Source organism: Sturnus vulgaris, chromosome 13 (assembly GCF_052056855.1).
Source record: "Sturnus vulgaris isolate bStuVul1 chromosome 13, bStuVul1.hap1, whole genome shotgun sequence".
NCBI classification, from domain to species: domain Eukaryota; kingdom Metazoa; phylum Chordata; class Aves; order Passeriformes; family Sturnidae; genus Sturnus; species Sturnus vulgaris.
Window position 1 is genome coordinate 6,239,300 of NC_142255.1, and position 26,314 is coordinate 6,265,613.

General features: G+C 40.4%; 1 protein-coding gene across 1 annotated transcript in view; it reads left to right on the top strand.

The window, feature by feature from the left end:
- The first annotated feature begins 1,896 nt into the window (after positions 1–1,896).
- Positions 1,897–26,314, top strand: part of THSD4 (thrombospondin type 1 domain containing 4) — a 237,679-nt gene continuing 213,261 nt past the window's right edge. The window contains exons 1-3 of the mRNA XM_014873971.2: positions 1,897–2,075; positions 21,131–21,238; positions 25,056–25,125. Coding sequence (XP_014729457.2) covers positions 21,210–21,238; positions 25,056–25,125 — 99 coding nt within the window. The 5' untranslated portion in view covers positions 1,897–2,075; positions 21,131–21,209. The remainder of the gene's footprint in view (positions 2,076–21,130; positions 21,239–25,055; positions 25,126–26,314) is intronic.

Consider the following 26,314-nt stretch of genomic DNA (forward strand, 5'->3'; position numbering starts at 1 on the left):
ATACCTTAGTACTTAGGTCTTTGCTCTTGAAAAGAACTCCTGTCTGTAGTCCATCTGGCTGCAGTTGTGTCTCTCCCCGAAGCAAACAGGAGTCATGCAATTGGCAGAGTAGGTGAAGTAGAATGTGTACTCTGAGCAGAGATTAGAACTAAAATACTGTAACGTGCCAGAGCTAGTCTTGCTCACATGCTACCTGGCTTAGCAATTAGTCACTTATTTATATACTTCATTAGGTCATAGTCAGAGCAGCACAGCATTTGCTTCCTGAGATTGTCTACCACTGCCAAACAGGCTTCAGTCTAAGTTCTGAAGCACAGGTAAAGTTCTACCTGATAACAAACCACCTCATAACTCAGGAGGGACTGGCAGAATTCTTTCTAGATTAAATCTATTGTTTCCAAACCCATTTTCTTCCTACAAATGAGACCTCTTGGAGGTAACATAGCTACTCTTCTCTTACTGTTATAATGCAGTTTTTATTTGCATGTGAGAAATCGTGACCATACAGCTGTGTACAGCTGTCTTTTTGCAACCAAGATCTGCCATGATGCCCCTGAAACTGCTTGGGAGTACTGTGCTGTGGCAATTGCCTGGTGAACACACAGGAAAAAAAATGGGTTTTCAGCAGCAGACCTTTTGCTTAGAGCTTGTATCTATACATGAACTTAGGAATGGAGAAGGTTGTTTTTATGCAAAGAATAGCACAGTCAACACATCATCTTTTACTCTTTTTGTCTGGGTTCATGTGTAATGAAGCCCAAAATGTTGGCAAGAAAAAACAACCTGTTTTGCTGTGCTTTAAAATAAATACATTCACCTGGCTGGGCCAGTTCCAGCATAATAATAATAATAATAACAATACTACTACTACTACTACTACTACTACTACTACTACTACTACTACTACTACTACTACTAATTTTGTGGGGTTTTTTAAAGCATAAAACTAAATGTTGCAATGAACTGTTGCCAGTGACTATCTGGTTCTAAAGATTTGGAGCTCATGCTGGACACTTTATTGCTCTTTTCAGTGAAAATGCCCTTAGGATCTTAGGTTCAGTACAGTTAATATTAGGCAGGAACAAAGACACAATTCCAGACTTTTTCCTCAGACGCTAACTCCAAAGTTACCAAGAGAAGATCCTCCTCATGGTTGCTTATCGGTGCTGTGCATTTCACAGTGCCAGTGTATCACTGTTATTGGCTCGGTTTCAGATCTCAGACATTTAAGCAAACACTGTCAGGAACACGTATTACTTTCTAGATGTCAGTATTTTTTCTGGAAGCAGATGGTCTTTCACCCAGCCAGTGAGTAGGACGATGACAGTTGTCTCTCGCGTTTTCTTGTCCGAGGGCGGTAGTGTGGGGTGCCTTAGTGCCCTCGCCTCAGAGAGCGAAGGGTTGGAAGAGCTGCAAACGGCTGGAGTACAATGCACCCATTACCCGGCTCTGGCCGCGCAGAACGGCTGCGTTGGCGGAGCCGCGGCAGCCGCACCTGCCCAGCCGCTCTTGCAGAGGAGGGTGCGCGGCCAGCCCGGGGCAGCGCTGCGCTCCCTGACAGCCTGCGAGCGCCGCTCCCAGCGCGCGGGGCTACCCACGGGTGGGCACCTGCGCTCCCGGGCAGCGGGGGATCCGCGGGGCAGCCCCCAGGCAGGTCATTCGCACCCCCCCGCCGTCCGCGCACCGGCGGCGATGCCCCTGGACGGCGCGGGGCCCCCGGACGATGCGGTGCCCCTGCGCCTCCTCCTCGCAGGCTTCCCCGCGGGACATCGCCGCCGGAGCGCCGGCCCGCCGGGGGAAGGAGGGAGGGAGGGAGGGCTCGGGCGGGCGCGGGGCGGCCGGCAGGTGGCAGCAGCCGGCGCGCGGCTCCTGCGCGGGCGGCGGGCGGGAGCGAGGGGAGAGGCTGTGCCTGGACCCCGGAGCCGCCGGGAACCTGCTCGGGTCCTGCGGGGCTCCGGCATTCCCGGCCGAGGGCGCGCCGCCTCCCATGCGCCGGGGGCCGCGCGGCTCTCAGCCCTCTCGCCCCCGAGAGCGCCTCGTCGCGGGGCGCCCGGACGGGACGCCGGCGCGGAGCGGTGAGGCGAGGCAAGGCCCGGGAGGGTGGGCGCGCCAGGTGGGCGGTGGGCGCCGTGCCGGGGGCGCGGGCAGTGCCCGGGGCGGCGGCGCTCTGCCGCGGCGGAGCCCGAGGCCGCGCTGAGGGGCTGAGGGGCTGCTCCGCGCCGGGGGTGCGCCCGGAGCCGCGGCCCGCGGGCTCTCGCTCTGCCCCGGCTGCGGGAGCGCCTTCGGCTCCGCTCCGCGGGACTCTTGCGCCGCGTGTTTTGGCTGTGTAAGTAGCCATTTCAAAGCTGCTCTCCTCGCACGCTGGGTTTCCAGGAGCTGCATCCAGAGGCAGCGTAAGGAGCTGCTTCGCTTTGCCTCGGTGTCCCACCACAAGCCGTAGCTGCACGTAGCCTGAGCCGAATCCAGCAGTTTCTACGGCAGAGGGAAAGAAGCGGATAGCTCGCCTCGGGGAGAATGCGTGTTGCAATTGTTCTTGCTTCGGGCCAGATCTTTTGGTCTAAGCACAGCGTGCAGAGCGTGAACCGTGTGTGGTGTTCGGTGTTTCTCTTCACGCTTTCCTGCCCCTGGCTTTGTTACCATCTCCCTTAATTTCACCAACACTTGAGCTGTTTGTGCTCGGTTGTCAGGCTAGAGGATATGTGCTGTAGAGGAGAATCTTGAAATACCTTTTCTTCTTCAGCTGTGACTTTACATTTTTGCAACTGTCAGTGTGTCCACACCTGTGTGTTTTATACCTCTTGACACACTTGACATTAATTCATCCAAATTATTTTTTTCCAGATACATGAACAGTTTAGAGAGGCTGACAGTAGTGTGTTCTACAGGTTACTATGTTGTGTGGAAAACCGACTTCCTTTTGCTTCTTTTAATTTCTGTGCCTGATACTGTATGTACCTTATAAAATGAATTATGCTTGTTTTTGCTGACTATCTCTGTGCTATTTCAGAGCTGCGTTCTTTCATTTTCTGTCTACCACAGCGATTCTTTATTTCAGGTTAAAGAATTCTTAGCTTTTTAGTCACCTTTATTCTGTATCTCTTGCCACTGTAGTTTCTCTTTTGGTTGTTTTTCCATTTTTTCATGTTTTTTTAAAATCGAGAGATCAGCAAAACGGAGCCATATGCAAGATTTCAATACAACAGGGTTATATAAGGGCGTGATGATGTCTGCTAGAAGAAATGACAGATAATTTGGTGCATCAATATCTGATTAGCCATCAGAAGTAACAGAAGTATTTGTAACTCGATGTGTCACCTGTTGATAAATCAGTGTGATTTATTTTTTCAATGAGAAACCATTGTCTAAGGCACTAGTGGCTAGTAGTTTAATACAAAGGTATAAGGTTATGGATTAAATAGTTGCCTGATGAGCTCTTAATATTGTCAGTCTGCTGTGTATGTTTTTCCTGTCTTCTGTGGCAAGAGGAGGAACTGAAAATAGCCCAAATCTGTCTGTTTATTGCTGTTTGTGGAACTGCCAGTGTACTCTTAGAAAGTTGATCTACCAAGCTGTAGTTTGCCAACTTGGACATCTTTCTGGTGCAAACTTCGTATTAATCTAGTGGTTGATGTGATTTTCACCTATTCAGTTTAAAATGAAATTGGATACTGCTGAAATTCATTAGACACCTATAATTCTTGATGCTTTCTTCTCCATCACCAGGGAACTCCATTTCCAGAGAATTTAGTGGGAGAATGGAATTAAGTAGACTAGGAGGAGAGACTTGCCTTTCGACAAAAAAGTGCTGCAAAGTGAGCATTTTTAGCCAAGTTAGAAATATGGGGCCAGCAGGTGTGGATTGTCATAGGGAGTCCTTTGAAGTGAGAATAGGTAGAAAATATGGATTATTTATAATAATTTTGCCCTGAACATAACTTACCAGGTTTTATCAAAGAGCAGGGCTAACCCCAGGTCTTGCTGATAATGGCTTTAATCTGTAAAAGCTCCATTGTAATTGAAGAAGCAATTTGATTCCTTACTAACTCTCAGAAACACTTGGAGGTGTTGTATGGTGCAAGATTTCTGTCTTTCTGTATTTCATACAGCAGGCTCCTTCAGACCCCCAGCAGATTTAATTGTAGAAAATTAATTAGGTTGCTCTCAGGCACTAATGGATTTTATGATCTCAGTACAAAATCTTTGGTTTTACTGTAGAACAAACTGAGCAACTGTGTTAGAAATGTGCATTAAATGAAGGCTGAAAACAAAACAAGAAAGCAGAATTATCTTGAAGACTCATACTGGCCTCAGTGTGAGGTTCTTTGCAGACTGTGACAGCAGAAAATCTGGGTTTCCACACTGCAGTCACAGTTCTCTGTGATGTGACATCAGATGTGTGATATTCAGACTGTTCACAGTGGCAGTTGTAGTAAAAACAGAAGTGCTGGTCAGACACTTAGTGGTAGTTGGGATTGTTTTTTATGTTGAAAATCAGGTTTATCATCTACAGTGAAGTGCAGCTATTGCAGACACTTCTGTGGGCTTTAAATTCTGTATGAGAGAAGTAAGGTTTGGTGGTTAAGCACTTAAAAAACCCAAGGAGCTCCAAAGTCAACCATGCATAAACAATTTTGGCTGTGTCCCCTGTAGTGTTGTATTATCATAGCAAGCTTCAGGTTTGGAAGGTTGTTATTTTTTGCAAGTAGGAAAAAAATAAAAGAAAACTTACTGTGTCAAACCAACTTTTTAAAGAGTTTGCGCCTTGATAATAGCCCTTTTACCACAAAGTTGATAGGGAAAGCATTTTGTAGCTTTTAATTGTGAAATGCTTCCAGTGGTGACAGTGCTGGTTGAAGAATAGATTCTGTGACAAGGCTTGTTCCCTTGAGTAGGCACATACACAGTTCAGTTATTAGTTCTTGTGTTTTCAGGCAGCAACTCTACCTGATCTAAATGCAGTTTGGACTATGACTTGGGTAATTGTAAAGCTAATTAAGTTATGAATATATGACCAATGAACATGGTAGCATTGTTAGGAGGATAAGTAACAGTGTTTTGCATTGCAATAGCTTCATTTTTGTTCAGGATAGTTAGTACTTTACACTAGATAATTCTGTTCATGTACGTTAGCTTTTTAGAAAGAATGCATGGTTTAGTACTTCATGTAGAAGATTAATTAGAGGGATGTTAAGCAGATATTAAAAAAAGATTGATTAACAGGAATGATCTGTTGGACCTGATTTTGCCTCATATCTTACACTGTATAAAGGAAGCAGAGCTGAAACCATGTGCTTTGGTGTTGCCTGATTATTTTTTGTTAATTTTTGTTCTTTGTATTAATGACAATAACAGATTCAAATTCTGTAATTTAAACCAACTCAGTTTTCTCCTCCTGGAATGTTCTATCCCACCCACTTTTCTCCTGGGAACTTGAGTGTCATGTCACACATCAAATTTGTGTAACCCCTGCAGGGTTGTGGTATTCCCAGAGATGGGTCAGCATTCATAATTTTGGTTGCTGTTAAACACTCAGCACTTGTCAACACCATGTACAGACATCTGTTACATATTTTTAAAATGGTGGTACCAAGTATTAAATGTGGGGCTTCTCCACAGAAGCTGTCCTTGCACTAGAAATGCAGGTAAGATCTCAGTCAGATCCTTGTGAGGGCAAGTAGCCTGGTGGGCTGCTGAGGTGATGGATGTGTGAGTTCCTGGAATGTGGGCTTCTGCTTTCATCACTCCCATTGGCTGCTCTGTGCTGCTCAGCCAGGCCATTGGCATCTTGCTTTATCTCTGAATTAGGTATGATAATTACAGGATGTTGGTCAACTGTTAAATTTCCTGAAGATAATTTGCATGCAAAGATGCTAAAAAAAAAAAAAAAAAAAAGAAACGTCATTTGAATAAAAATATGTATGTGAATGAACCCAAATTATATAGTATGTGCTTCATAAGTTTATTACTGTGTTTCTCTAAATCACAGCTTAAGGTCTTGCTTGTTGGCTATTTCATGTCTTTCTTGTGCTGCTGCTACTACTTGGCATCCCACTTCAGTATTTATTTTGGTCCTGGTTTTGGAATTTCCCTTCACAGGAAGATTCCAGGCTCCTTATATGGAAAAAAATTATTTTAAAAGATTTACTTTTTCCATCAGTTCTATAGATTTTTTTTCTCAGTAAATGCAAGAGCCACTATCTCTTTTATTTAAAGCTCTGGTCTAAGAGCCAGTAAAGTCAAGAAAAGGTTATCAGCAACTTCAGTGTCTTTCAGATCAGGCCACTCCTTTGTGATGTGCTCTTGTCCTTGGAAAGCAAGACCACTGGTTTCAGCCTTGAATTTCCAATGTTTTCATTGACAGTACAAGAGTTAGTAACTTGTTCTTTAACTTAACAAGTTATACTTGTTGTATAGTTGGTTCCAAGAACTAGAGCCTTTGGAAGACTCTCTGGGTACCAAAAAAATATTTACCTTACAGGACTTGATAGATAAAATTCATCCCTTTGCAGAGGAGCCACTTGTTTGTAACTGTGATCCTTTATTCCCCTTCCTTAAGACTGCTACAAACTCATGAGTTATATATAGCCGTATGTGATTAAGTGTAGAGAGAAACATAGAAAACTACCCTTTTTTGAATATAATTTTTGTTGATTTAACTTTGCTTACATGTGCTTTTTTCCCTAAACCCAAGCTTCTTGAAATACTAACATTAACAAAAGAATAGTCCCTTTTAGTAAATGCAAGAGATAACTGCCGTGACAACAGAAGTTCTAGTTTCTGAACTTTCAACTTCTGAACTTTCTTTATCTTTGACTGGGTTGTATTGACCTTTTCTTGTATCAAAATGAAGTTTAGCAGAGAAACCTGGTAGTGAGCACACTCTCCCAGTTTGTTGATGACCAAGCAGGGCTGATGTGACATCTTGGACCTGGCTTGTCCAAGAGGTGGGGCAAGATGTGTCCTTTAGGACTGCATGGCTTGGAGAGATAAGAGAACAGGAGGAGCAGGCTTCCCAAAGTGGAGTGTTTGTTGGGAGCCTGAGGATGCTGTCTGTAACACTGATGGAAGTACTGTGGCTTCCTGCTTGCTCCCTCCTATGTGAGTCACGATATCCGAGTTGGAATGTGTTTTCGTTGCTCTGGTTTTGGGAAAAGGATGGATAAAGAAGCCCTTTTTTAAAAACCCTTCTTCATGAAACCTGCTTCTTGGTGAAAAACATCTGTTGTGCTTGGCCTTGCTGGGTCAGCACTTGGATATATGTGAGCATGGATACTATTCCCCCAGGAGAAAAACATCACTTGGATACTTGAATATTGTATGACTAAAATCTGTAATCCTGACTCAGGCGGATTCCCCTGATACTCCCTTTGGATTAGCTGCAGAGAAGTGCATGGAAGGACAAACCTATCTGTAAATGGCAAATTCAGCAGAACTATTGACACTTATCTGAGAGTAAATGTTGACTTGGAAAATATTCAGATATCCTGGATTTTTTTCCACAGTAAAGGTGCTTGCTGTAGTCCCGACTTGGTAACATCAAACCATGAGTTGGCTGTGTATTATACTCGTGTTTTTGTTTGGTTATTTTTATCTAAAACATGTAGTTTCTACGAAAGTAAAAAAAAAAAAAAAGAAATACTTTTGCTTATCAGATTGGCAAAGAGAAGCAAGAGCCTGTCCAATCCCACCCTGTATAATAACAATAAAATGTCATCCCATGACACAAGCTGCCCAAAAGAGTGATAAATAGTATGGAATGGATGCAATTACTTAATCTGGCAGAAATGAAAGCTCTTTCTCATTTTCTTGTAGTTCCGTGGAGCTGCATTCACTGGGGAAGTGACTGGGGACAGTGGGCAAGCCTCCTTGCAGATTTCCAGGGGCTCTATGTGGAATTGAAACACTTTACTAAACCAGCATACGAATAAGGATTTGAAAGAATAGAGTGGGTTAACCATTAACTGTTAGCATTGTTTAGTTTTGTTGGCCCAGGAAATACTGTTCATGTGTTGAAACACAGGGGTTAAAGCAGGATGTCACTTTTGATTATTTTGTAGTGGTAAGCAGCCATTAAAAATGTAATTTCTTTTACTCCTTTTCTTCTTCAGGCATTGCTTGTACTCAATACATATTGCACACCAAAAAGATTGTCTCTTTTTTTCTTTCTTACCGCCCCTCTCAAGTTCAGAGATTTGCTCAGATTGAGGCAATTGGAGTACTTTTGTTTCTTCCCATAGGAATGTTTACAGTGTTGCAGGATCAGGTTCAGATTTATTACTTAGGCACTCACAATGCTGCTGTAATTAATCAGTTGTCATAAAGCTGTGCCTTCTGCCTGTATTTGTTGCTGGCAAATTCATCATACTATGGCTAAATGCAGAGTGATAGTTGTGAGCATGTTCAAAATTAAAATAATAACAACTAAGAATTATTTTAGACAAGAAAAAATCCTTATGCAGTTTTGAATCATGAGAGCATGAAAGGGCTAAAATATCTTTGCTGCTTTCATACTAAAAATTGGACAGAAACTGTCATTTTCTGATTTCTTTTGAACCATAGTGCTTGTGATTTAGTTGTGATTGTTTCTGCTACTTTGAAATGGGAAGGGGGAGAAACTGTTTCCAAACGTATCTTCCTGGCATTTGAAGATTCAGAAAGGTGGGGTTTGTTTCTGCTTTTTGTTTTGCTGTTTTCTTAAGATTATGTTAGAAGGGCTTTTCAAAACTCTAGGCTTTGCTAAATGCCTGTTTCCTCAGACCATACAGATATGTTAAAACAGGGAGCACAGTGTGAAGCAGTGCCCAGAGTGATTCCATTTGAGTTACATTCCTTTCAGCAAGTCTTCACCTATCTCCAGCAGTGAGTACTCAAGTAGAAGATTAAAAGTCACTATATAAGATTGTCTGACTCTGAGCAGTTTGTGCAACAGCAGTAGATTCTGATTAAAGAAAACCAAAAACCCAAAAGACAGTGTATGAAATTTGGTCACCCTTTTTTTAAAGATCACTCTCCTTCCTCTGGCATACAGATTATACAAAGCAGCAAATGAAGTCGCAGTGTTGGAAGAGTTACTTGGTTTCCTTTGCCAGTGTTTTGTAATAGGCTGTTCTTGTTGTCATGCAGATTCAAGAAGCCTCACTTTCACATTTTTAGTCCCTGTTTTTCAGTGTGCAGACACATGGGAAGCACAAAGTGACCTCAGGTGAGGGTCAGTGTGCTGTAATAATCTGCCCTCAAGTACAAATAATTTCAGGCTCTACTGCCAAGAGATGACCTTTGATTTCTTTTTACCTGATGCAATAAGGGCCCTATTCACTTTGCTTAGGCCAAGTCCAGCCACTTGACTAGATTTTCTTGAGCAGGAATGGTTGTGAAAGTCCCGAAACTTGGTATAATGGTGGCAGAGGTTTCTGGATTGTAGATGACTTTGATACACTGAATTAGATTTGGCTGTTACTGTGGTCAGAAGAGAGAAGTGACTTCATTGTGACTCACACAGCTGCCAACTCTGAAACTACCACTATGAAGTACAGTTTCTAAGCTGCATCTGATTGATAGAGATAGTGAGCAAAGATGCTTATGTGTTAAAATTTTGTTATATACAGACAGAAAATAATTCTGTAATCTGAAATGTGACTGTAGATACAGCCAAAATGCTGGATATGCTGTCAGTGAGTGGGCCTGTGTCATGATAGTCACACTCCCCCCTCTTGGTATCCTCCTAATCTGGGTATGTTGTTAAGCTGTGAGGTACAGGGTCTCACTAAACTAAGCATAATAATTTTGTTCCAACTGCTGTGTTGCAAGTATTTTGTATGTATTGCAAGTTGCAATGTTTGGGCTACCTTATTCTGAATAAAGAAGTGTATGGCTAAATGGAGAGGCAGGATAGAGTCACCTCTTTACTATGTGGTGATTAACTGAACTGATGCTTTCCACCTCTTTGTTAAAAAGGTGTTTTCTTTAATCTACCTTTCTCTGCAAGCCCATGCAGGAATTATAGGGAAGTATGGTATTTCTTAGTGTTTTTTGTCTTCAACCCTTCTGGCTTTTGCAGATATAAGAGTGGGTACTTGTGTGCATTAGCTCTGGTGAATGAGTTTTCAAGTAGCAAAGTTTCAGTTCTTTCATAGTCAGATTACAATCATGTCTTACTCCTACTCTCTAGGCAAATCTCTATTGGAAGCAGTATTGAGTTTACTTATAGGTGAGAAGAACTCAAGACTAGAACCTGACCTGGAAAGGATGACTGAAAGTCAAAAAAGCATCCTCCTGACTTGTTTAGGTTTTTTGAATAATGCTACTAGCAAGGGTGACAAAGGCTGTGGGTGATTCTGCAAGGTTGGATCTTTTATCTGTCAACCATAAACTCATTCTTCACAGGCCACTGGATGGCATCTTCCAAACAATGAATTTCCTAATAGGGAGATTTTAATCTACAGCTGGTGAAAGGTTTCAACTTCCCTGCTCAGTGAATGATAGCCCAAGATTCCTTGAATGTATGATTATCTTTGTGTTTTTGTGTCAAGGACTGGTATCTCCTGTAGGACTGTAACAGTTCATGCAGTTTACATTAAATGGACTGAAATACTAACTGTCATCTAGACCACCAGAGCACATGAGGCATAGCAGCAAGACAAGATTTGTAGGATGTCTAAAATCCCTTTCAAGCTGACAGGATAAGAATAAACAGTTCCCTCTCCCAGCACTTAAAGGATCTTGCAGTTCAGCTTTAAAATGCAGGAGGGTCCATCACATGGAGATATGATTGATACAAGCATTAGGGTTTTTCTGGAACCTGAACCAAATAAGGACTTCAGGAAAATTATATTGAGATGCATCAGTCCTGGGGGTAGAATTGAAAATGTAAATTGTTTCTGGATTTCTGAACATACGGATTTTACATTTCTTCTGCTGTCACTAATCATGTTGAACCTTAATTTCTCTTTCTTGAAAAGACTTGATAGTGTTGTTTGTCATCTCAACTAATTACAGCTTAGTAGCTTAGTGTTTTCCCTTTTTCCTCCATTAGCATCTTCTTCCCACAGAAAAGAGATGCACCTCTGCAAATGTGCCACTTTAAGTGGTAAAGGCTTGGCAGCACAGCTGGCATCTGATGTACTATCTTGCTTGCCAGTCCAGTTTTGGAACAGAACTATTTGTAAGATTCTATATATATCAAGCCTAGCAGATAAACATATTGAATGTCTGTTTGTTGTGCTGGAGGCCTCATCTAAATTTTATTGTGGATGAAAGCTAAACAGACCTCTGTGAAACAGTTCTTTAATGTGTTCTCCAAGTTCTCTGTATTTACTTGCATGCAGAATTAAATATTTGCAGAAGATGTGCAAGATAACTTACTTCCATTCTTCCAGCTGGCTCTCAGAGATCCATTGATAGTTTATTGTTTCATGTTGGGTTGAACTTCCCTGGTATTCTATTTCAAAATTATGAAAAAAATACTTAATTTCACAGTGCTCTTGCAGGATCTCTCATTAGACCTATTATTCATCATTATGTAGAAACATAAAAGGAAACAATAAATCTTCAAATGCCATTGTTGCATTTCTGTACCAGTATGTGGGGAGCCTCACATCAGAGAGAATTTTAATCAGAAATAAATTAGAATCTCATAATTCTTGTAGTATTATTTAATAACAAAGTAACTTAGGCAATCTTACACAACTCATTCATTTTGAGATGTTTCAGGAGCCTGGACTCTGAAACACACAATGAAGATGTGTAAGCTACACTGTGAACTGTTTTTCTGTCTATGATATAGCAGTTTTCTCTACTTCCTGTTAAAAAAATAAAATATCTAAGTATTGCTGTTAGGTATATGACATTTCCTTGATATGAACAGTTGATTTTTTATGCTTTATTGAACAAAGGCATGTTCAGCAGTTACCAGGATGCCACAACAATCTCAGCACTGTTATTTTGGACATAATGCCACTTATTTTTTGGTGCTCCCTAAGATATATCCCCACACGGGTACCTGAGAAGTTCTACATCCTTGTGTCTGGCTTCTGGTCAGTTGAAGCCTTGTGTTGCTGTCATGTACTGAAACTATTTAGCAAGTGTTTAGTGGCCAAATTATCCCAAATGCTAGAGGACAAGGTGTGTTTGAATGTTTAGGATGGTGCACTCTGCCCCTCCATGCCCCAGTGCAGGACAGCACCTTCAAGCTGTTGCTCAGCTTTTTCATGACAACTGAGTTGCAACACTGCTGTTACCTGAGCAGCACTGGTCACTGATTGAAGTGGGGCCCAAATCATGTAGGAATTGCATGATAGAAAAGAGAAGTCTCTTATTTTTGCCAAAATAAAGCAGTTTGCTGACTGCAGAAGAGGACTGAAGGGAAGAGGACTTTCATCTTGTTTGGAGTCTATTATGAAAGCCTTGATCACTTTTTCTTGGACATTTGTTAGTACACAATGTGCAGCAGTGGTGCTTTTCCTTGCAGTCTTGGTGGTATTGAAATGTATGTTAAAACATTTGTCCTTGAACACTTGTGTAGAAAAGGATTTGATGAGTTATTTTGGGATGTGTGCCCACATTAATCTCCATTAGAGAAAGTACAGGAACCAGTGGTCTGCAGTGTAGCCCTGCACTGAAACACTGGGGATAGTCCTCGGACTACCAAGACATTGTTCCTTTGCTGTTAAACTGCAAGGGAGAGACACTTGTTGGGTTTGGGTTGGGTTTGTTTGGGGTTTTTTCCCATAATTGTTCTTCTGTGTCAAAGACCCATTCAGTCCTGAGGGAATATCAACCTTCCTTTAGAATGCCTAACCCAAGGCAGAGAGCTACATAACGGCAAGAAAATCTCTGAAGTTCCCCAGAAATGGTTTTTATCCCATTTGAAGTTTAGCACATCACATATAATTGTTACAGAAGCCCTTGGAGTCACTGTAGCTGAAGTTTGAAATTGAATCCGAAGGATATTCTGCTAATTTCAATAGGATGCCTGTGTTGTATTTATAGGTACATGTTCCAGTTAGTAACTGTTCCTCTGCATAGAGTTTAACTTTAGAAAATTAAACATCTCTGATACCAGGGGGTATGAATAGCTACCCAGAAGATAAATACCTAGTCATTCCTAACAAGTCTGTGTTTTCTCTGGTAACTGGAAGATGCAAAGTGATCTCTTCTAAGGACTAAGAAGGCTTAGTTTAGCCATTAGACGTTGGCTAAAAAGTTTAAAAATGGTTCGGTTTGACTTTTACAATGTCTCTGTACTGAAACACTTCAATCCTTGTCTGCTTTGGATAATAGAGGAATATTCCTTTAAGCATTGTTACTTGGAGGTATTACTTATGCAGAGAGATGGTTCCCACTGATATTCCAGACACACATTCTTATTAAACAGATGGGTGAAAATCATGTTTCCTTTTTTCAAAAGGAAGGTATCTTCTAACTTCACAATAATTATGTAATATACGTGATTTTTACATAATGAGAGGGGTGTGTCCCAGCTGCATTACTAAGAAATCGCTGATTAAACTGCTGAAATATGTTGTGTTTCACTTTCCTTGTACATGTGCCTTCAATTAGCTTTGCTGAAATTTGTTTTCTGTGACCTTTTTTGAACAGGGTGTGTTACAACTCTCTGAGTGAGGCTAGTGGGTCCTTGGTTTTCATACAAAAGACAGTAGGTTCTCAGACCCAGCAGCTAAATGCTGTTGGGAGCCTGTGTTTTGAAAGCAGACTAGGAAAAGCTTCTAACTTGCAACCTTTCTTCAATTCTGAAAATCGCGTTCATTAACGAAGTCCTGAAAGGAGCATAAGAAAAGTTAATCTTCTTTGACATATTTACAGGTGAAGAAATTAGTATGGCTAACAGGCTCTAAAAAATGTCTGTTATTCCTAGTTGTTCTGAAATGCACTTATATGCCTTGCAATATTAGTATCATTAAGACTGCTACTAAATAAACAGATTTGCAGATTGACATTTCCTTTATAAACCTTCTCTCAGTTATTTCCATCCAGGGCGTTCTGCCTACAGTCACAGCAGACAGTTTTACCTGAGTTTCCACAAAATGGAGTGGGTCTCAAAACAGGACATGAACCAAATCTAAATCACCACTCCACCTACTTACACTTGGTAGAAAAGTATTTAGAACAGGAACTTGTTGAAAATAAATTTGTGCTGTTACTGCTCATTTTGTAGGCAAGCCTGTCAATATTCAATCATAGCAGTGTTCACACAGATTTGTTTCTCTTGCTTGTCATAACAATGAGAGATTCACTTATTTTGTATCAATGCTTATAGAGATTTCAGGTCCTTCTATCTGACTTTTTAGGCTGTTCAGTGTTACTTTTTTTCCATATCTTTCTACATCAGTAATCAGATAAATGTTGATCAGGATTATGGAATGGTTAAGAAAGGTTGTTTCATGAGAAGGATTTTTAATGTGTAATCTCCCCTTTCCTCTTGCGTGTTCAGCCCCTTCTACATCCTTGGTTTAGAAGATTCAGATTGTAGCAAAAAAGTTCTTTACAAGGAAAGGAAAATTTATTAAAATACATGGAATGTGTTTTGTCAGAAGAGGTAATGATTTCTGATAGAGCTGTGATAAGTAGCACCTTTCGTGGTTTTCAAATGCTGAAATTGCTAGAACCTTTCAGTTCTCTGGGGGCTCAAGTGTGGAACAGGGAGCTCTTAATGTTTGAGTGTGCAATGAGTGTGCAATGAGTGGCAGTGGACTGTGGGCAGAGGGAATATTCAGCCACATTTACGTAGCAGAAATGGGATATACCAGTTGAACATGGGGCAAGGTCTTTCATATGGGAGCAGAACTGCTCAGTCTCTGCAAACCTGTCTTATATAAGTGTTTTCAGTTTGTTCTGTACTAGTTATCCAGAACAGCTATGACAAGAGCTGAAATTCCTTAAACCAGTGGATGGTGACAAGCTACTATCAAGGGTCCTACATTACCTCTTTAGACAAGGGAATGTTAAAAACCAACCACCGTGTGGTTGCTAAGCACAGTTTTAAAACTAATTCCAGGGATTTGGCCAAACTTGCACAGCCTACCACTTTCAAATCTTGAAAGGAACTTAAGATAGGTTTGCAATTGTTTCCACACAGTTGCATCCCAAAAATCTCTGTCAATTTGGAGAGTGACATGATCTCAATTTTGTGATTAATTTTATGTTTTACATAGTTGTCTGTTGCCTGGAAACTGCACATAAGAACTTTATATGCAGTAAGCTTTTGTGAGAGTTATCTAATGCTTTCAAAAGGTAAAAGAGGGGATAAAATCAGACTAACAATGGCAATTTTGGTGCAGCCTGAATCTTGAGACAGTATCATTCCTCTGGGTTATTATTTCAAAGAGGTAAAAACGAACAACTAATTCCGTTTTTCTGACACTTGATTTTGTTTTTTGTGGACTCTTTTTAAAGTTTGGTAAGTCTGAACTCCTCATAAACTACCTTTTCAGAGTTTGGTGATTGTAAATAACGTCAGAATTGCTAATCAATTTAACACTGCTATTCCAGTGTGTTTTCTTTGCAATTGAACTGGATGTCAATTAGCTAACTATATGTCATATTTTATACCACAACAGTATGCTTTGATTATCAGACCTGTGGTCCTAAATCCATATTTAAACCAATTATTGAGTTTAAGAAGTCTTTAGTAAAGTTAAGAAGTCTAGTCTCTTAGTAAATTTTAGACCAGGCTCATTATTGCAATCCTTCCACTTTTATGGTATTTTTATTACTAGTGCACATTCAGCAAATATATAATCAGTATTGTGAACAAAGATTAAGAAAAATGAAAAGAAACAAATACTACTACTCAAATATGACTGCAGCTCATGACCTATAAGCAAGCACTTTCCTGCTTCTCCCCTTTACATACAAGGTTCATGTCACAACCCTTGTTTGATCTTAAATTATATATTCTTCAAGGAAGCAAATTGTTTGCATTGTGGCACCCTCCAGCATAACAATATTTTTAAAAGCCAAAATTTGCATGTTATGAATGGATATTTTGGGAAATCATGTGCATGGTCACTGTTGGATTCTGCCACCTTTGCCTCCTAGATTTTCAGACAACAATTCAATATTGTAGGGTTGGGTGCCAAATAATCGGGTTACACAGTTCTTCCACTGAAATGCAGGCAAATGAGCGGAACTTGTTTGCTGAGAAGTGAAACATTTGCTGAATTAAAGCTGTAGAAACGGGACCAATATTCCAGAGTGCCCCAGGGTGTCCCTGAGCAGCAGCCCGGGCTCCCGACGGCGGCCCCGCGGGGGAGGCACCGGGAGTGCCCCGGGAGTGCCCCGGGAGTGCCCCGGGTGTGCCCCGATCCGTCCCTCCCTGGCCGGCCTTGGGTGACTCACAGAGTCCCGAGGCTCCAGGGGCTGCGCCTGCAGCGCAGTCGGGCACGGCTGTGGCCCAGAGCTTGGGCACGGCTCGGGGACGATGGTGTGTGTGGAACACAATTCCTGGACTCCCTGTGTGTGAGGTTCTAGGCAAAGAGATGAAAACTGGGTCTTGATCAAGCTTACGTGGGAGGCGGGCACTGAGCTTTCTTGGGCTGCAGTAGTTCTGGGCACACCCAGAAGGAGAACCTGAAAGTTCTCAAAGCATTTAAAAGAAAAAAGAAAGGTACCTGCAGGGTTAGGTGGAGTAACTTGCCATTTTTGTTTTAATAAAATGTTTTTTTCCATGTAAGTATCAGAACTTTTCATCAGATCTAATGCTAGATTTCTCTTTTATGCAGCTTTGTATGTTTTAATGTAGTTAATGAATATTTGAAGAGATTAGAACTCTGGTGGTAGGTGTCAACAGCTGCAGTTCAAGCTGTTGGATGTATGCACAAATTATGTAGCTAGATAAACCTGGCAAACTGTGAGTGCTTTATCAAAGTCTTGTGAATGTAGTGAATTTTGGATGCAATCCAAAGGACTTGCACTGAACATGATTTAATAGATTTGAACAACTAAACCAACAGATACATTATACTTTATGAACGTGCAAGGCAACAGATTCAAAGGCAGTCTTACAGGGTGTAATATTCTCTTTAAAGTGTTTCTAGATATTATTTATTTATGATTCCCTCCCACCACCCCCCCAAAAAGGCCAACCAACCAATTGAAAAAGAAGAAAAACAAAAAACAAACCAAAAAACCAAACAAAAAACCCCAACGAAATAAGAACTCTTCCTATCAGTGGAAACATGACTTTGGAACATTGCTCAGCTTTCATACCTGCTTCAAGTTGCCATTGTCAGTAGCTGGCAAGATACATAATCTGACCAAAAAGATAAATACTGAAGGAAATGAAAGTTGGCTTCATATATATGTAAGTTACCAAGGTAGAAGAGGTTAAAAGCTCAGAGCACTTCTGAACTTGGTTGAGTTAGTGCATGTTTCCATATGATGAATCTCACATTCCTGTTGTGAGCTGAAATGGAGGCTGTTGGGTTGTTTAAGTAGGTACTGTACCCATGCACACGTTCAGGGTTCTGTTACAGTCAATACATTGATGCAGGTGGATGTGTGTGCATCGACAGGGCTTACAAGGAGTACAGATTGATGCTAAAATGACACAGGAATTCATGGAAGTGAAATACCATCCCCTCACAATGTACGAAGGGTACAGTCACATGAAAAGCCACATGTGAGTAGTCTCATGATAATTAAGAGGTTAGGATAACATTGGCTTTCTGCAAAATTTCAAACCTCTTAGTAGGAAGACGTTTCTTGAAGTGAATTAGTCAAAGGGTAACTCTTACCTTTGACTTCCCAGAAAAACTTTCTTCCTCTTTCCTTAACTTTCTGTATCTGTGGTGTCTGTCCAGATAATTCTGTGTATTTTGTCATTTTAACTCTTTGAGAAATTTTTTGTCCTTATCAGGAAATTTCTGTGACTGCCTATGAACCTATTAGATTAGTTTTTTTACTGCTATTATCCATCCCCACCCCTTTTTGAAATCTCCATTACAAATTAGTATTTTTATTTTCTAATGTTATGATAAAGGGGCTGGGTAAATGTCAGTAAATACCAAGTTAAGGGGTGGTTATGGCTCATTGCTTGGGAGGGTAACTGCAGAGATGGCAGCAGCAGATGGAAGGTTTTAAAATCACTCATCCTGCAGCCTGACAGGGGAGGAGACTTTAAGCAGGGTCCTTTAATCATTTCTGTGACCCAATGCACATTTTATTATATGCAATGAAACACTTTTCCCTTTGATTGTCATCCTGTGGTTCTGGAGAAGTTTGTATTCTATTCCACCCTGTGAGGTAGGTTGGTTGGTTTGGTTAATTTGTTTTCTGGGAGGGGTATGTTTTTGTTGGTTTTTCTTTTCCTCCACTTGGTTTCACAGATCAATCTTGTTTTCATCCAGCTTGGAAGTGAAATAGAGAAGACTGCTGAAAAGTCAAATGTTTTAATGCAGTGGAGAAAGTCTTGCTGACTGTGAAGTAGAAGAGTGTGGGTTGTTCCAGTTAAGAAATTAATATGTATTCTGCTGTAAACAGAGTTACTAGAGAGTTTTTTGCTATGAAGTTCTGTAGTGCTTTTCAGCCCCTTCTGGGAAGGCAATTTGACTTTTACAATGCAAGACTTATTGAACACAAGTACACCTCATCAGGTTTTTGAAAGTTTCCCTGCCAATTTCATGTTATTCAATCCCAGTGTTAACTGTGTAGCCATTTCAGGTATTCATTTTGCCCTGGATCTTCTGGAGGGAAAATGATTGTCACATTTGCACGTTTTCATATCAAAGACACCACTGCCAAAATGACATGCCTTTCTGTGGGCTGTAAGCACCTAAGCTCTTAAATAATCTGGAAAACAAGCAATTAAAGTCACTTAAATATTTAGCAGTTTCTACACTATGTGCTGGAAATGATACTTCAAAAGAAATGCATCTATGAATTGTGTTAAGAGGTGTTTTGAAAAAGGCATTGAAATGCAGTTGAAAGTAGAGTTAGTAATGCAGCTTCCCATTGACAGTGAAGATACAAGTGAACTGAAAAAATTGAAAACATATGCATGGACTTTAGGCACTGTTTTTAAGAGCAGACTCCAGAAACTCTCAGGGTCCTTCTCTTGTTTCTCTGCAAAACCAGATCTATCATATTATCTTTCCTGTTTTTCAAACAAGGTGCAGTTTATAGAAGGGATTAGTGGAGTGTACATTGCTTTTTCAGTGTTTTTGTATCCTGTGGCAGTGTTCTTTTGAGACTGCGTCACTCCATACAAGGTTGTTGGATGAAAAGATGGTTGTGGAGTGAAAAATCTGAAAGTGAGTAGATCTGGAAAAAACCAAGATGATAAGAACTTGAAACCATGTTGGTTACAATCCATGCTACAGGCAGATCTTCAAGAAGTGATTTAAACAATTGTTGCCTCGGTGTGCCTGGTAAGTCAGGTTGTAGGCAGAGAGACATTCGTTCCCTTCTCAGCTCAGAATTAGAAAGTCCCGTGTTAGGGGATCTGTCTAAATGCCTGCTGCTGCTGCTGCTGGATGTGTGGACTTGCCTAATGTTTAAAGGAATGCAGCTTTTACTAAATGTGCTAAAATCTCAAACGGTGTGAACTGTTGCAGGAGATCTAGACTAAAAATCTGTTTTCAGAAGTGCTTCCCATCGTATAACAAGCCAATTTTACAGTGTTAAGTGGTGAAAACAGTGAATAAGTTTCTGAAAACGTCTTAGATCTACTGACAACTGTGAAACTGCAGGAGGGGATGAAGATCAGCTCAGCCTTAGTGCTTTCTTCCTCAAACCTCGAACTCAAACCTGTTACATACAGATCTTTTCTTGTGATACTTTCCCAACTTTTAATGCCTTCCATTGAAAAGACTAAACAGTCAAATAATTAATCAATTGTGGAATTCTCTTTTGAAGATGTTACAAGTATTTTGGGATTTCCCAAATCCAAGTTGTTGTTGTTTGATTTTTAGGAGAGGTTGGGGAAAATTTAATCTGTCCAGTTAGCTGCAAACAATTTGCATTTTCTTAGCAGCAGGATCTGTACTTCATCTAACTCCACATTTCTTGCGTTCTTGACAGTCCTGTCCCATTCTAGGCAATTTTCAATTATCTGGCTGTCTGACAGAAATTGAGAGCTCTTTATCTGTGAACAGCAATGTTCTCTTGTTTCTCTTCACTCCACTGCATTTCAACACGTAACCACTTGTAATGGGAAAGATACAGACAGTGGTTGACCAAGTTTTGAAATGTATGGATTTAGGTTCAGTTTTAAGAGTGTTTTATTTCCTCTTTTCCTCCCTCCTTGCCACTCTCCCACCAGCCCTTCTAATTTATTCTGTATTTCCTTACTGCAAGGTTCTCTTTCCTGCCTGAAAACCCTGGTGCATTTTAGATGCCCAATATATGATTAAAAATTTACTAAAATAAGAACTTCCCAGATGTCTGAACATCTTAGATGATTTGCAAACAAATGAAAGTGTGCTTGGGTAATCCTCCCAAGGGCTGGTAGGCTTTCTGTGTGTTCACAGTAGTCATGATGCACTGATAATACTTAGAAATAAGGATCAGTTAAATTTATATTCAAAATACTTTTTAGCTGCAGATTTTCTCCTTGACTATGGGCGAAGCATTTAACTTCCTTGTGGGTAGGTTTTCCATCCGTAGTAGAGGAAACAATGCTGCTCTTCAGGATTTTTCTGCAAACTGTATAAGCACTCACAGAGTCATCCTTGCATTGCTCACAACATGCAGAGTGTATTAATAATAATACTGTACATTATAAGTTGGTAACCCAGTTCAATTCTATGAAATTTATTAACACAAGACTTTAAATGAGGTTGCTTGCTTTATTGTTACACAAGTGACATACTAGGAATGTGAATTAAAAAGGCAAGTAAGTCTAACATCAGATTTACCTTCCTGGGAATCAAACCAAGATTTTGCATCCCATAGTATTTCTGCAGAGCACTTTGGTAATATTGAAATCCTGTTGCAGAAAATGATGTGCATACAGTTTATTCCTGTAACATACACTGGATATTCAGTTTGAATTGCTGTAAAGTCCCAAGAACTGAAGTAGAGATGATTAGTGTAGGTCTTTATGCAGTTTTATACATATCCTGGAAAATACTGAATAAGCAGTGCTAATTGTTTTTCTCCTTTCTTTTTGTAGGATTTGTGTGTGACTGTCATTGTGCTGTACCACAGTGAAGAGGTATTTTTCACTTCAAGATACCTTGCATTAAAAGATCATGGTAGACAGTTTAATAGTTTCTTTGAGGTAAGTGATGCAATAAAACCTTTAAAATCTTATTTAATATGCTCTTAACACACTGCAGTAAATTTCAGTTTTGTAGTCTCTTGCTCTGCTATTAAAAGTGTCTGTATCATAGGAGGGTAAATAAAAATCTTGTCCCAAGACCAAATACTTAAGTATATGCATACCAGACATAGCATTCTTTGGTGATAGTGAAAAAAGAAAGTTCTCAGTGTTTGTTCATGCTTAGAGCATCTGTTAGTATGTGCCAATGTGATGGTCTGTATCACTGGAAAGGTCCTGTGTTTTTGATGAGGCTGTACAATTACAGTAACTGAGCCTAAATTGTTGATTTACATGTTTTAGTACCTGTGCTGCAATTCATTCACGGATTTGTCTTATGCATTCCTGAAACAGTTTGCCAGTGGGCAAACGTAGGAAAGACCTTTCAAACAGATTTCCTAACAAAGGAAACATTCATCTGTTTCTAAGCTGGTCTGTCCGGTTCTGTCCTGTCCTTGGGCTAGCAAATTCAGAGCAGACAGGCAGTCCTGATGCCACACAAACACAGGCAATCTCCTGCAAAGGATGACAGCTGAGAGCTCTTGCTTTGGGATGGAGTTACTGTAACACCTCTGCTCCAACCTTGCTTCTCCTGAGTTTGAGACATCAATATTTGAATTGCAATTTCAGCACCCTCCTAATATGCCAGGGCAGATTTTCCATCAAAATGGATCTGTCACACATTACTGACACCACCGTGTTATCTTTCCAGTTGAAAGATGATCTGCATAGCTCCTCCCAAGCTGTCCCAGACTTGGGCTGTTCAGCAGATTTGGGAGGAATTTGAGACAAGAGCCATGCTGCACTAGTCAGTACTGACCACCTGTATCTGGCCAATCCACACTTGGCCATAATATTCCTCCATAAAATGCAGCTACTAAGGGACAGCAACATGTGAGAGATCTGCTTTGGTACCCTCTTGCTTCATTCATGCAGAGCTAATGCTCACTGCACTGACTAGCAAGAACTCTGAGGGATGTTCCTAGATGAGGTGTTAAATTGCAAAATTGTTCATGCTGCTCCTACAATAGACCTAATATTGCTTTGCTTTGTGTTTCTGCCTCCCCTTCTTCCCCAGTCGTTTATATTTATGCTTATATTTATGTTTCTATTTTATGTTTTTATATTGCTGGCAGAAAGTGAGACAGTTTAAAGTCTGACTTTGCTTCAGACTGGGTGGAGACAAACCAGCTCTAAACTGTGCCTTAACTGTGAGAGCAGGGGCTACACCAGCAAGGCTCTTAGAGGCCTGAGTTACACAGCCATCAATCAGCTGCAATTGGTACCTCACCTGTTCAGGTGTACTTGAAAAGTTTGGCCTTATTTTGAGAAGCACTTGTTCTTTTTAGCTTTTCTGCACGGTGAGAATACCTGAACCAACCCCACTGAAATTGGAGAAGCCTATTTTTGTAGCTTGGGAGGCCTAAAGGTAGTCACGCATGACAAATAAAAAAGCCTAGTCCAGAGAAGTTAGCCAAAACAAGCTGCTGAGGGAAATAACATTTTAAAAATTCAATTGCCACACACTGATTTGAAGCCAGGGGCTTACCTCAGGATAGCTGAAGTATTCCTGGCAAATTTCCTGTGTGTTTGAAATACTAGCTTGATACCATTGTTTCTAACAGATCCAATTGCAGATACAGAAGCAAATTTAAAATATATGTTTATTGTCCTTGAGCCAATACAGATGGTGATTGCAGTGCAACCTCCTTAAAGAATGGTCAGGAAAAGCCTGGCACGGAGTAATCACACATATACTAAAAGTTTGTGTTTTAGAACTGAAACTTTAATCTGGTAAGTAATTTGCTTTGAAGATTACAGTTCTCATTCAGTTCAGAACTCACAACCTTGTGCATGATTTCAGAAGAATTTACACATGGAAATCTGTAGACTGTCAGACTGATCAGAAAAATCCTGTCCTGTTGAGGATGAAAGCATTCATTTCCTTATGGAAAGTCTGAACTTTCTTTCACATGCTCTGAGGGATTATAGGGAGCAGAAGCCATAAGGGAGCAGGGGCGGGTAGGAAGAGTCTGAGAAGGAAGTTAAATATAATTTCAGAGGATGTAGGCTGGGCCTGTCAGACACTCCTCTCCACTCACTTAGATGCTTTTCATTTTTCATTGAGAGGAGTTAGTAAAGAGATAGGCAGGTCAGCTGAAGACAGACTTGATGCTGTAATTTTGCAGTTTGGAGGTCTGAGTTTTATTTCTGCCTTTGATTTCAGGTGTGATTTACCAATCAGTTTATTGATTTGTGCCTTTGGCTTCCATGTACCACTGTGACTGGGCCCTGCACTGAACTGCATGTTTTGACTCCTGCTGTGGTTTCTTTATAGCATCTTACATTGGCTCTGATTTTTTCCTCTGTATTTTGTTTTATCACAGATGATAGCTTTGTGAAATACCAGACTTCCTTCTAACACACTTTTTAAAGGGCTAGTTTTTATTTTTCCTAAATTGATGTGGCAGTAAAGAATTAATGACTTTTTCTTTGATATCTTTTTCTCTTTGCTTTGATAGAGGGGGGCATAGATGGTGAGGTGATGATAGGCCATGTGCAATCAGTACTTACCTAATGGTTCCTTCTGCAGTATGTTAGCAAGAACAAACACAGAAAACAAGAACATTCTCCTTAGCAGAAGAATACTTGTATTGGCAGTAATTAAATGCTTAATATTAAAAAAACCCTTTCTCTTTAGGAGGTCTGTCTCAGAAAATACCTGAAACAATAAGAAATATTTAAAGGGTTACTGGGTAGGGAGCAAAGGAAGAAGCTGTGAATAGGAAATGCAGCTGGATTTTGTCTGGTCCATTAGTTTGCAGATGTATTTTGTACCCAAATCCATCAGTTTTACTTTCTGCATTGAAATTCAGCAAATCATTAGCAACTTTCCCCTTTATAGTGGGTCTGAAACATACTCTTTGTAGAATGAAAAGTCAAACTCCTGGTACAAATAAAGATACCTGGATTCTATTGGCCATACCTGTCCATGTTTTCTGGTGAAAGGGCTTGTTAGAAGGACACAAACTAGTCTATTGCAAATTACAGAAAACAAAAGACTCAGCTAACTGTGCCTAAGCTGTAACAGGCTCCTAGGAGTCACTGCAGTGGTGAGGCTTGACAGAACAGTTTGTTTGGGCTTGGTTCCCATTATGACTCCTTTCACACTGAAGATGTGGGGATTGGGGTGATGCTTGGCTGCTTATCCTGAGTCTCTGGTGGGTTGTGTTTGCTGCTTTCCATCTTCTGTGCCCATTAGGTTATTCAATTTTGACAAGTGTTAGGCAGCTGGGGAAGGACCTATTTTCTGTTTCCTGTGTGCTGGAAGTGAAGTGTTCATCTGTAAAACGAGGAGCCAGAGCTAGAAGCAGATGTGGTCCACAGATGGGTAAATTCTTACTTAGCACTTTAGAAAACTTGCAAAGCATATGTCAGTTTGACACCGAATGCTGAGGTGTTAAAATATGCACTGCCAGGAATTTTTAAATTTAAACATGAAGTTGTATGAAATACTATCAATGGATTCTATTTGGTTCACTTTTGCTTTAGCTGGACAAATCTATTTATGAACCTTATTCATACATTCAGGTATGAACCTGCTGTGAACAGAATCTTTTAAGAACATTTCATGACAGTTTAGTGAGTCTGCTTTGGTTAGCAATGCTATTGTAGTGTTTAAATATTTTCTTGCAGTGTGAAGCCCTGTAAGGTGTTGTAGATGTGTGGTTTGTATTAGTGGTAATTATCTGTTCTGTTTCACTGTTTGCCTTTTCAGACTTCTCAGTTCCCTAGCAGTGCTGGGATTTCAGTTTGTCATCCCACAGCCTTCAATTGAACACAGAAAGGTAAGCATTAGAAGCATTCAGACTTTGTGTACTGAAAGGTAAATGTGAAAACATTAGACTAACATGTAAAGCAATGCAATCTGAATAAAGTTCTGGGAATAAATGGCTTTTGTTTGTGCATATGGGGGTATTTTGGTTTCTTTTTTTTTTTTTTAAATGAATATATACATGGTTGAAAGAGGCTCATCACGGTTAATTAGCTGAGTAATTGTATGGAGTACTATAGGTCACAAAAAGTTACTAAAGCTTTGGAGTATTTTCATCATGTAAGACATGGAAAAAAGAACTCCTGAGTGAGAGCAGACATGGAGTGAGTAGAGAACCCCCCAGGTGCTCATAGGCAGCTCTTTCCCTTGCAGAGATAGAAATGTCTGAAACAGAAGCTGGACCCAAACCACTCTGTTGCTAATTCAAATTGCTAGAGATTGGAGCTGGAAACTGCTGGAATTTCCTGTTGTGCTCCTGTGGATGGTTCACTCATCCTAGACGTTGGCATCTCTAAGGCTTGCAGCCTGCACTTTCCATCCTGCTCAGCATTAGGGAGATCTTGGCTGGAATCCTTGGGTTTTTGCACTGCTTTTCAGGAAAGTAGTGGGCAATTTGGAGAGAAACAGAAAGCAGCAGGGATTATCCTTAAGAGATTTGAAAATCTTACCTCTGAGGGAAGTTTGAATGAATTCATATTGTTTATTCTAAAGACTGGAAAACTGGTGCTGCAGGCAGGTATAATCTTCAAATACTTTTGAAGTATTAAAAATAAGGCTTTTTTTTTCGGTTTGGTGGAGCAACTGAGAAGAAATAGATTTAAACTAGAGGCAAAGAAAACTTAGGTTTGACATTAGAAAAAACTTGTCATGGTAAGGATATAAAGATTACATTGACTGAATAATATTTAGAATTTCCATGATGTAGGTCTCTGTGAATATGTTGGACAAATGTTTAGCAGGAACAATGTGCAGGTGTTGCTGATTCTGCCACAGACCTGGGGCAAGACCCCGTGAATGCTGTTCTGTCTCTTCACACTCATCACATTCACTTCATATCAATGATGTTCCCATATCTTGATATCTATTGGTATCTCATATCTCTTGGTATTCAAACACAACCAATTAATTATTGAAAGTATCAAATAACCTGTTTAAAAACAAGTTTTCTTTTTACTATAGATTTTTAAATAATAATCCAAGAT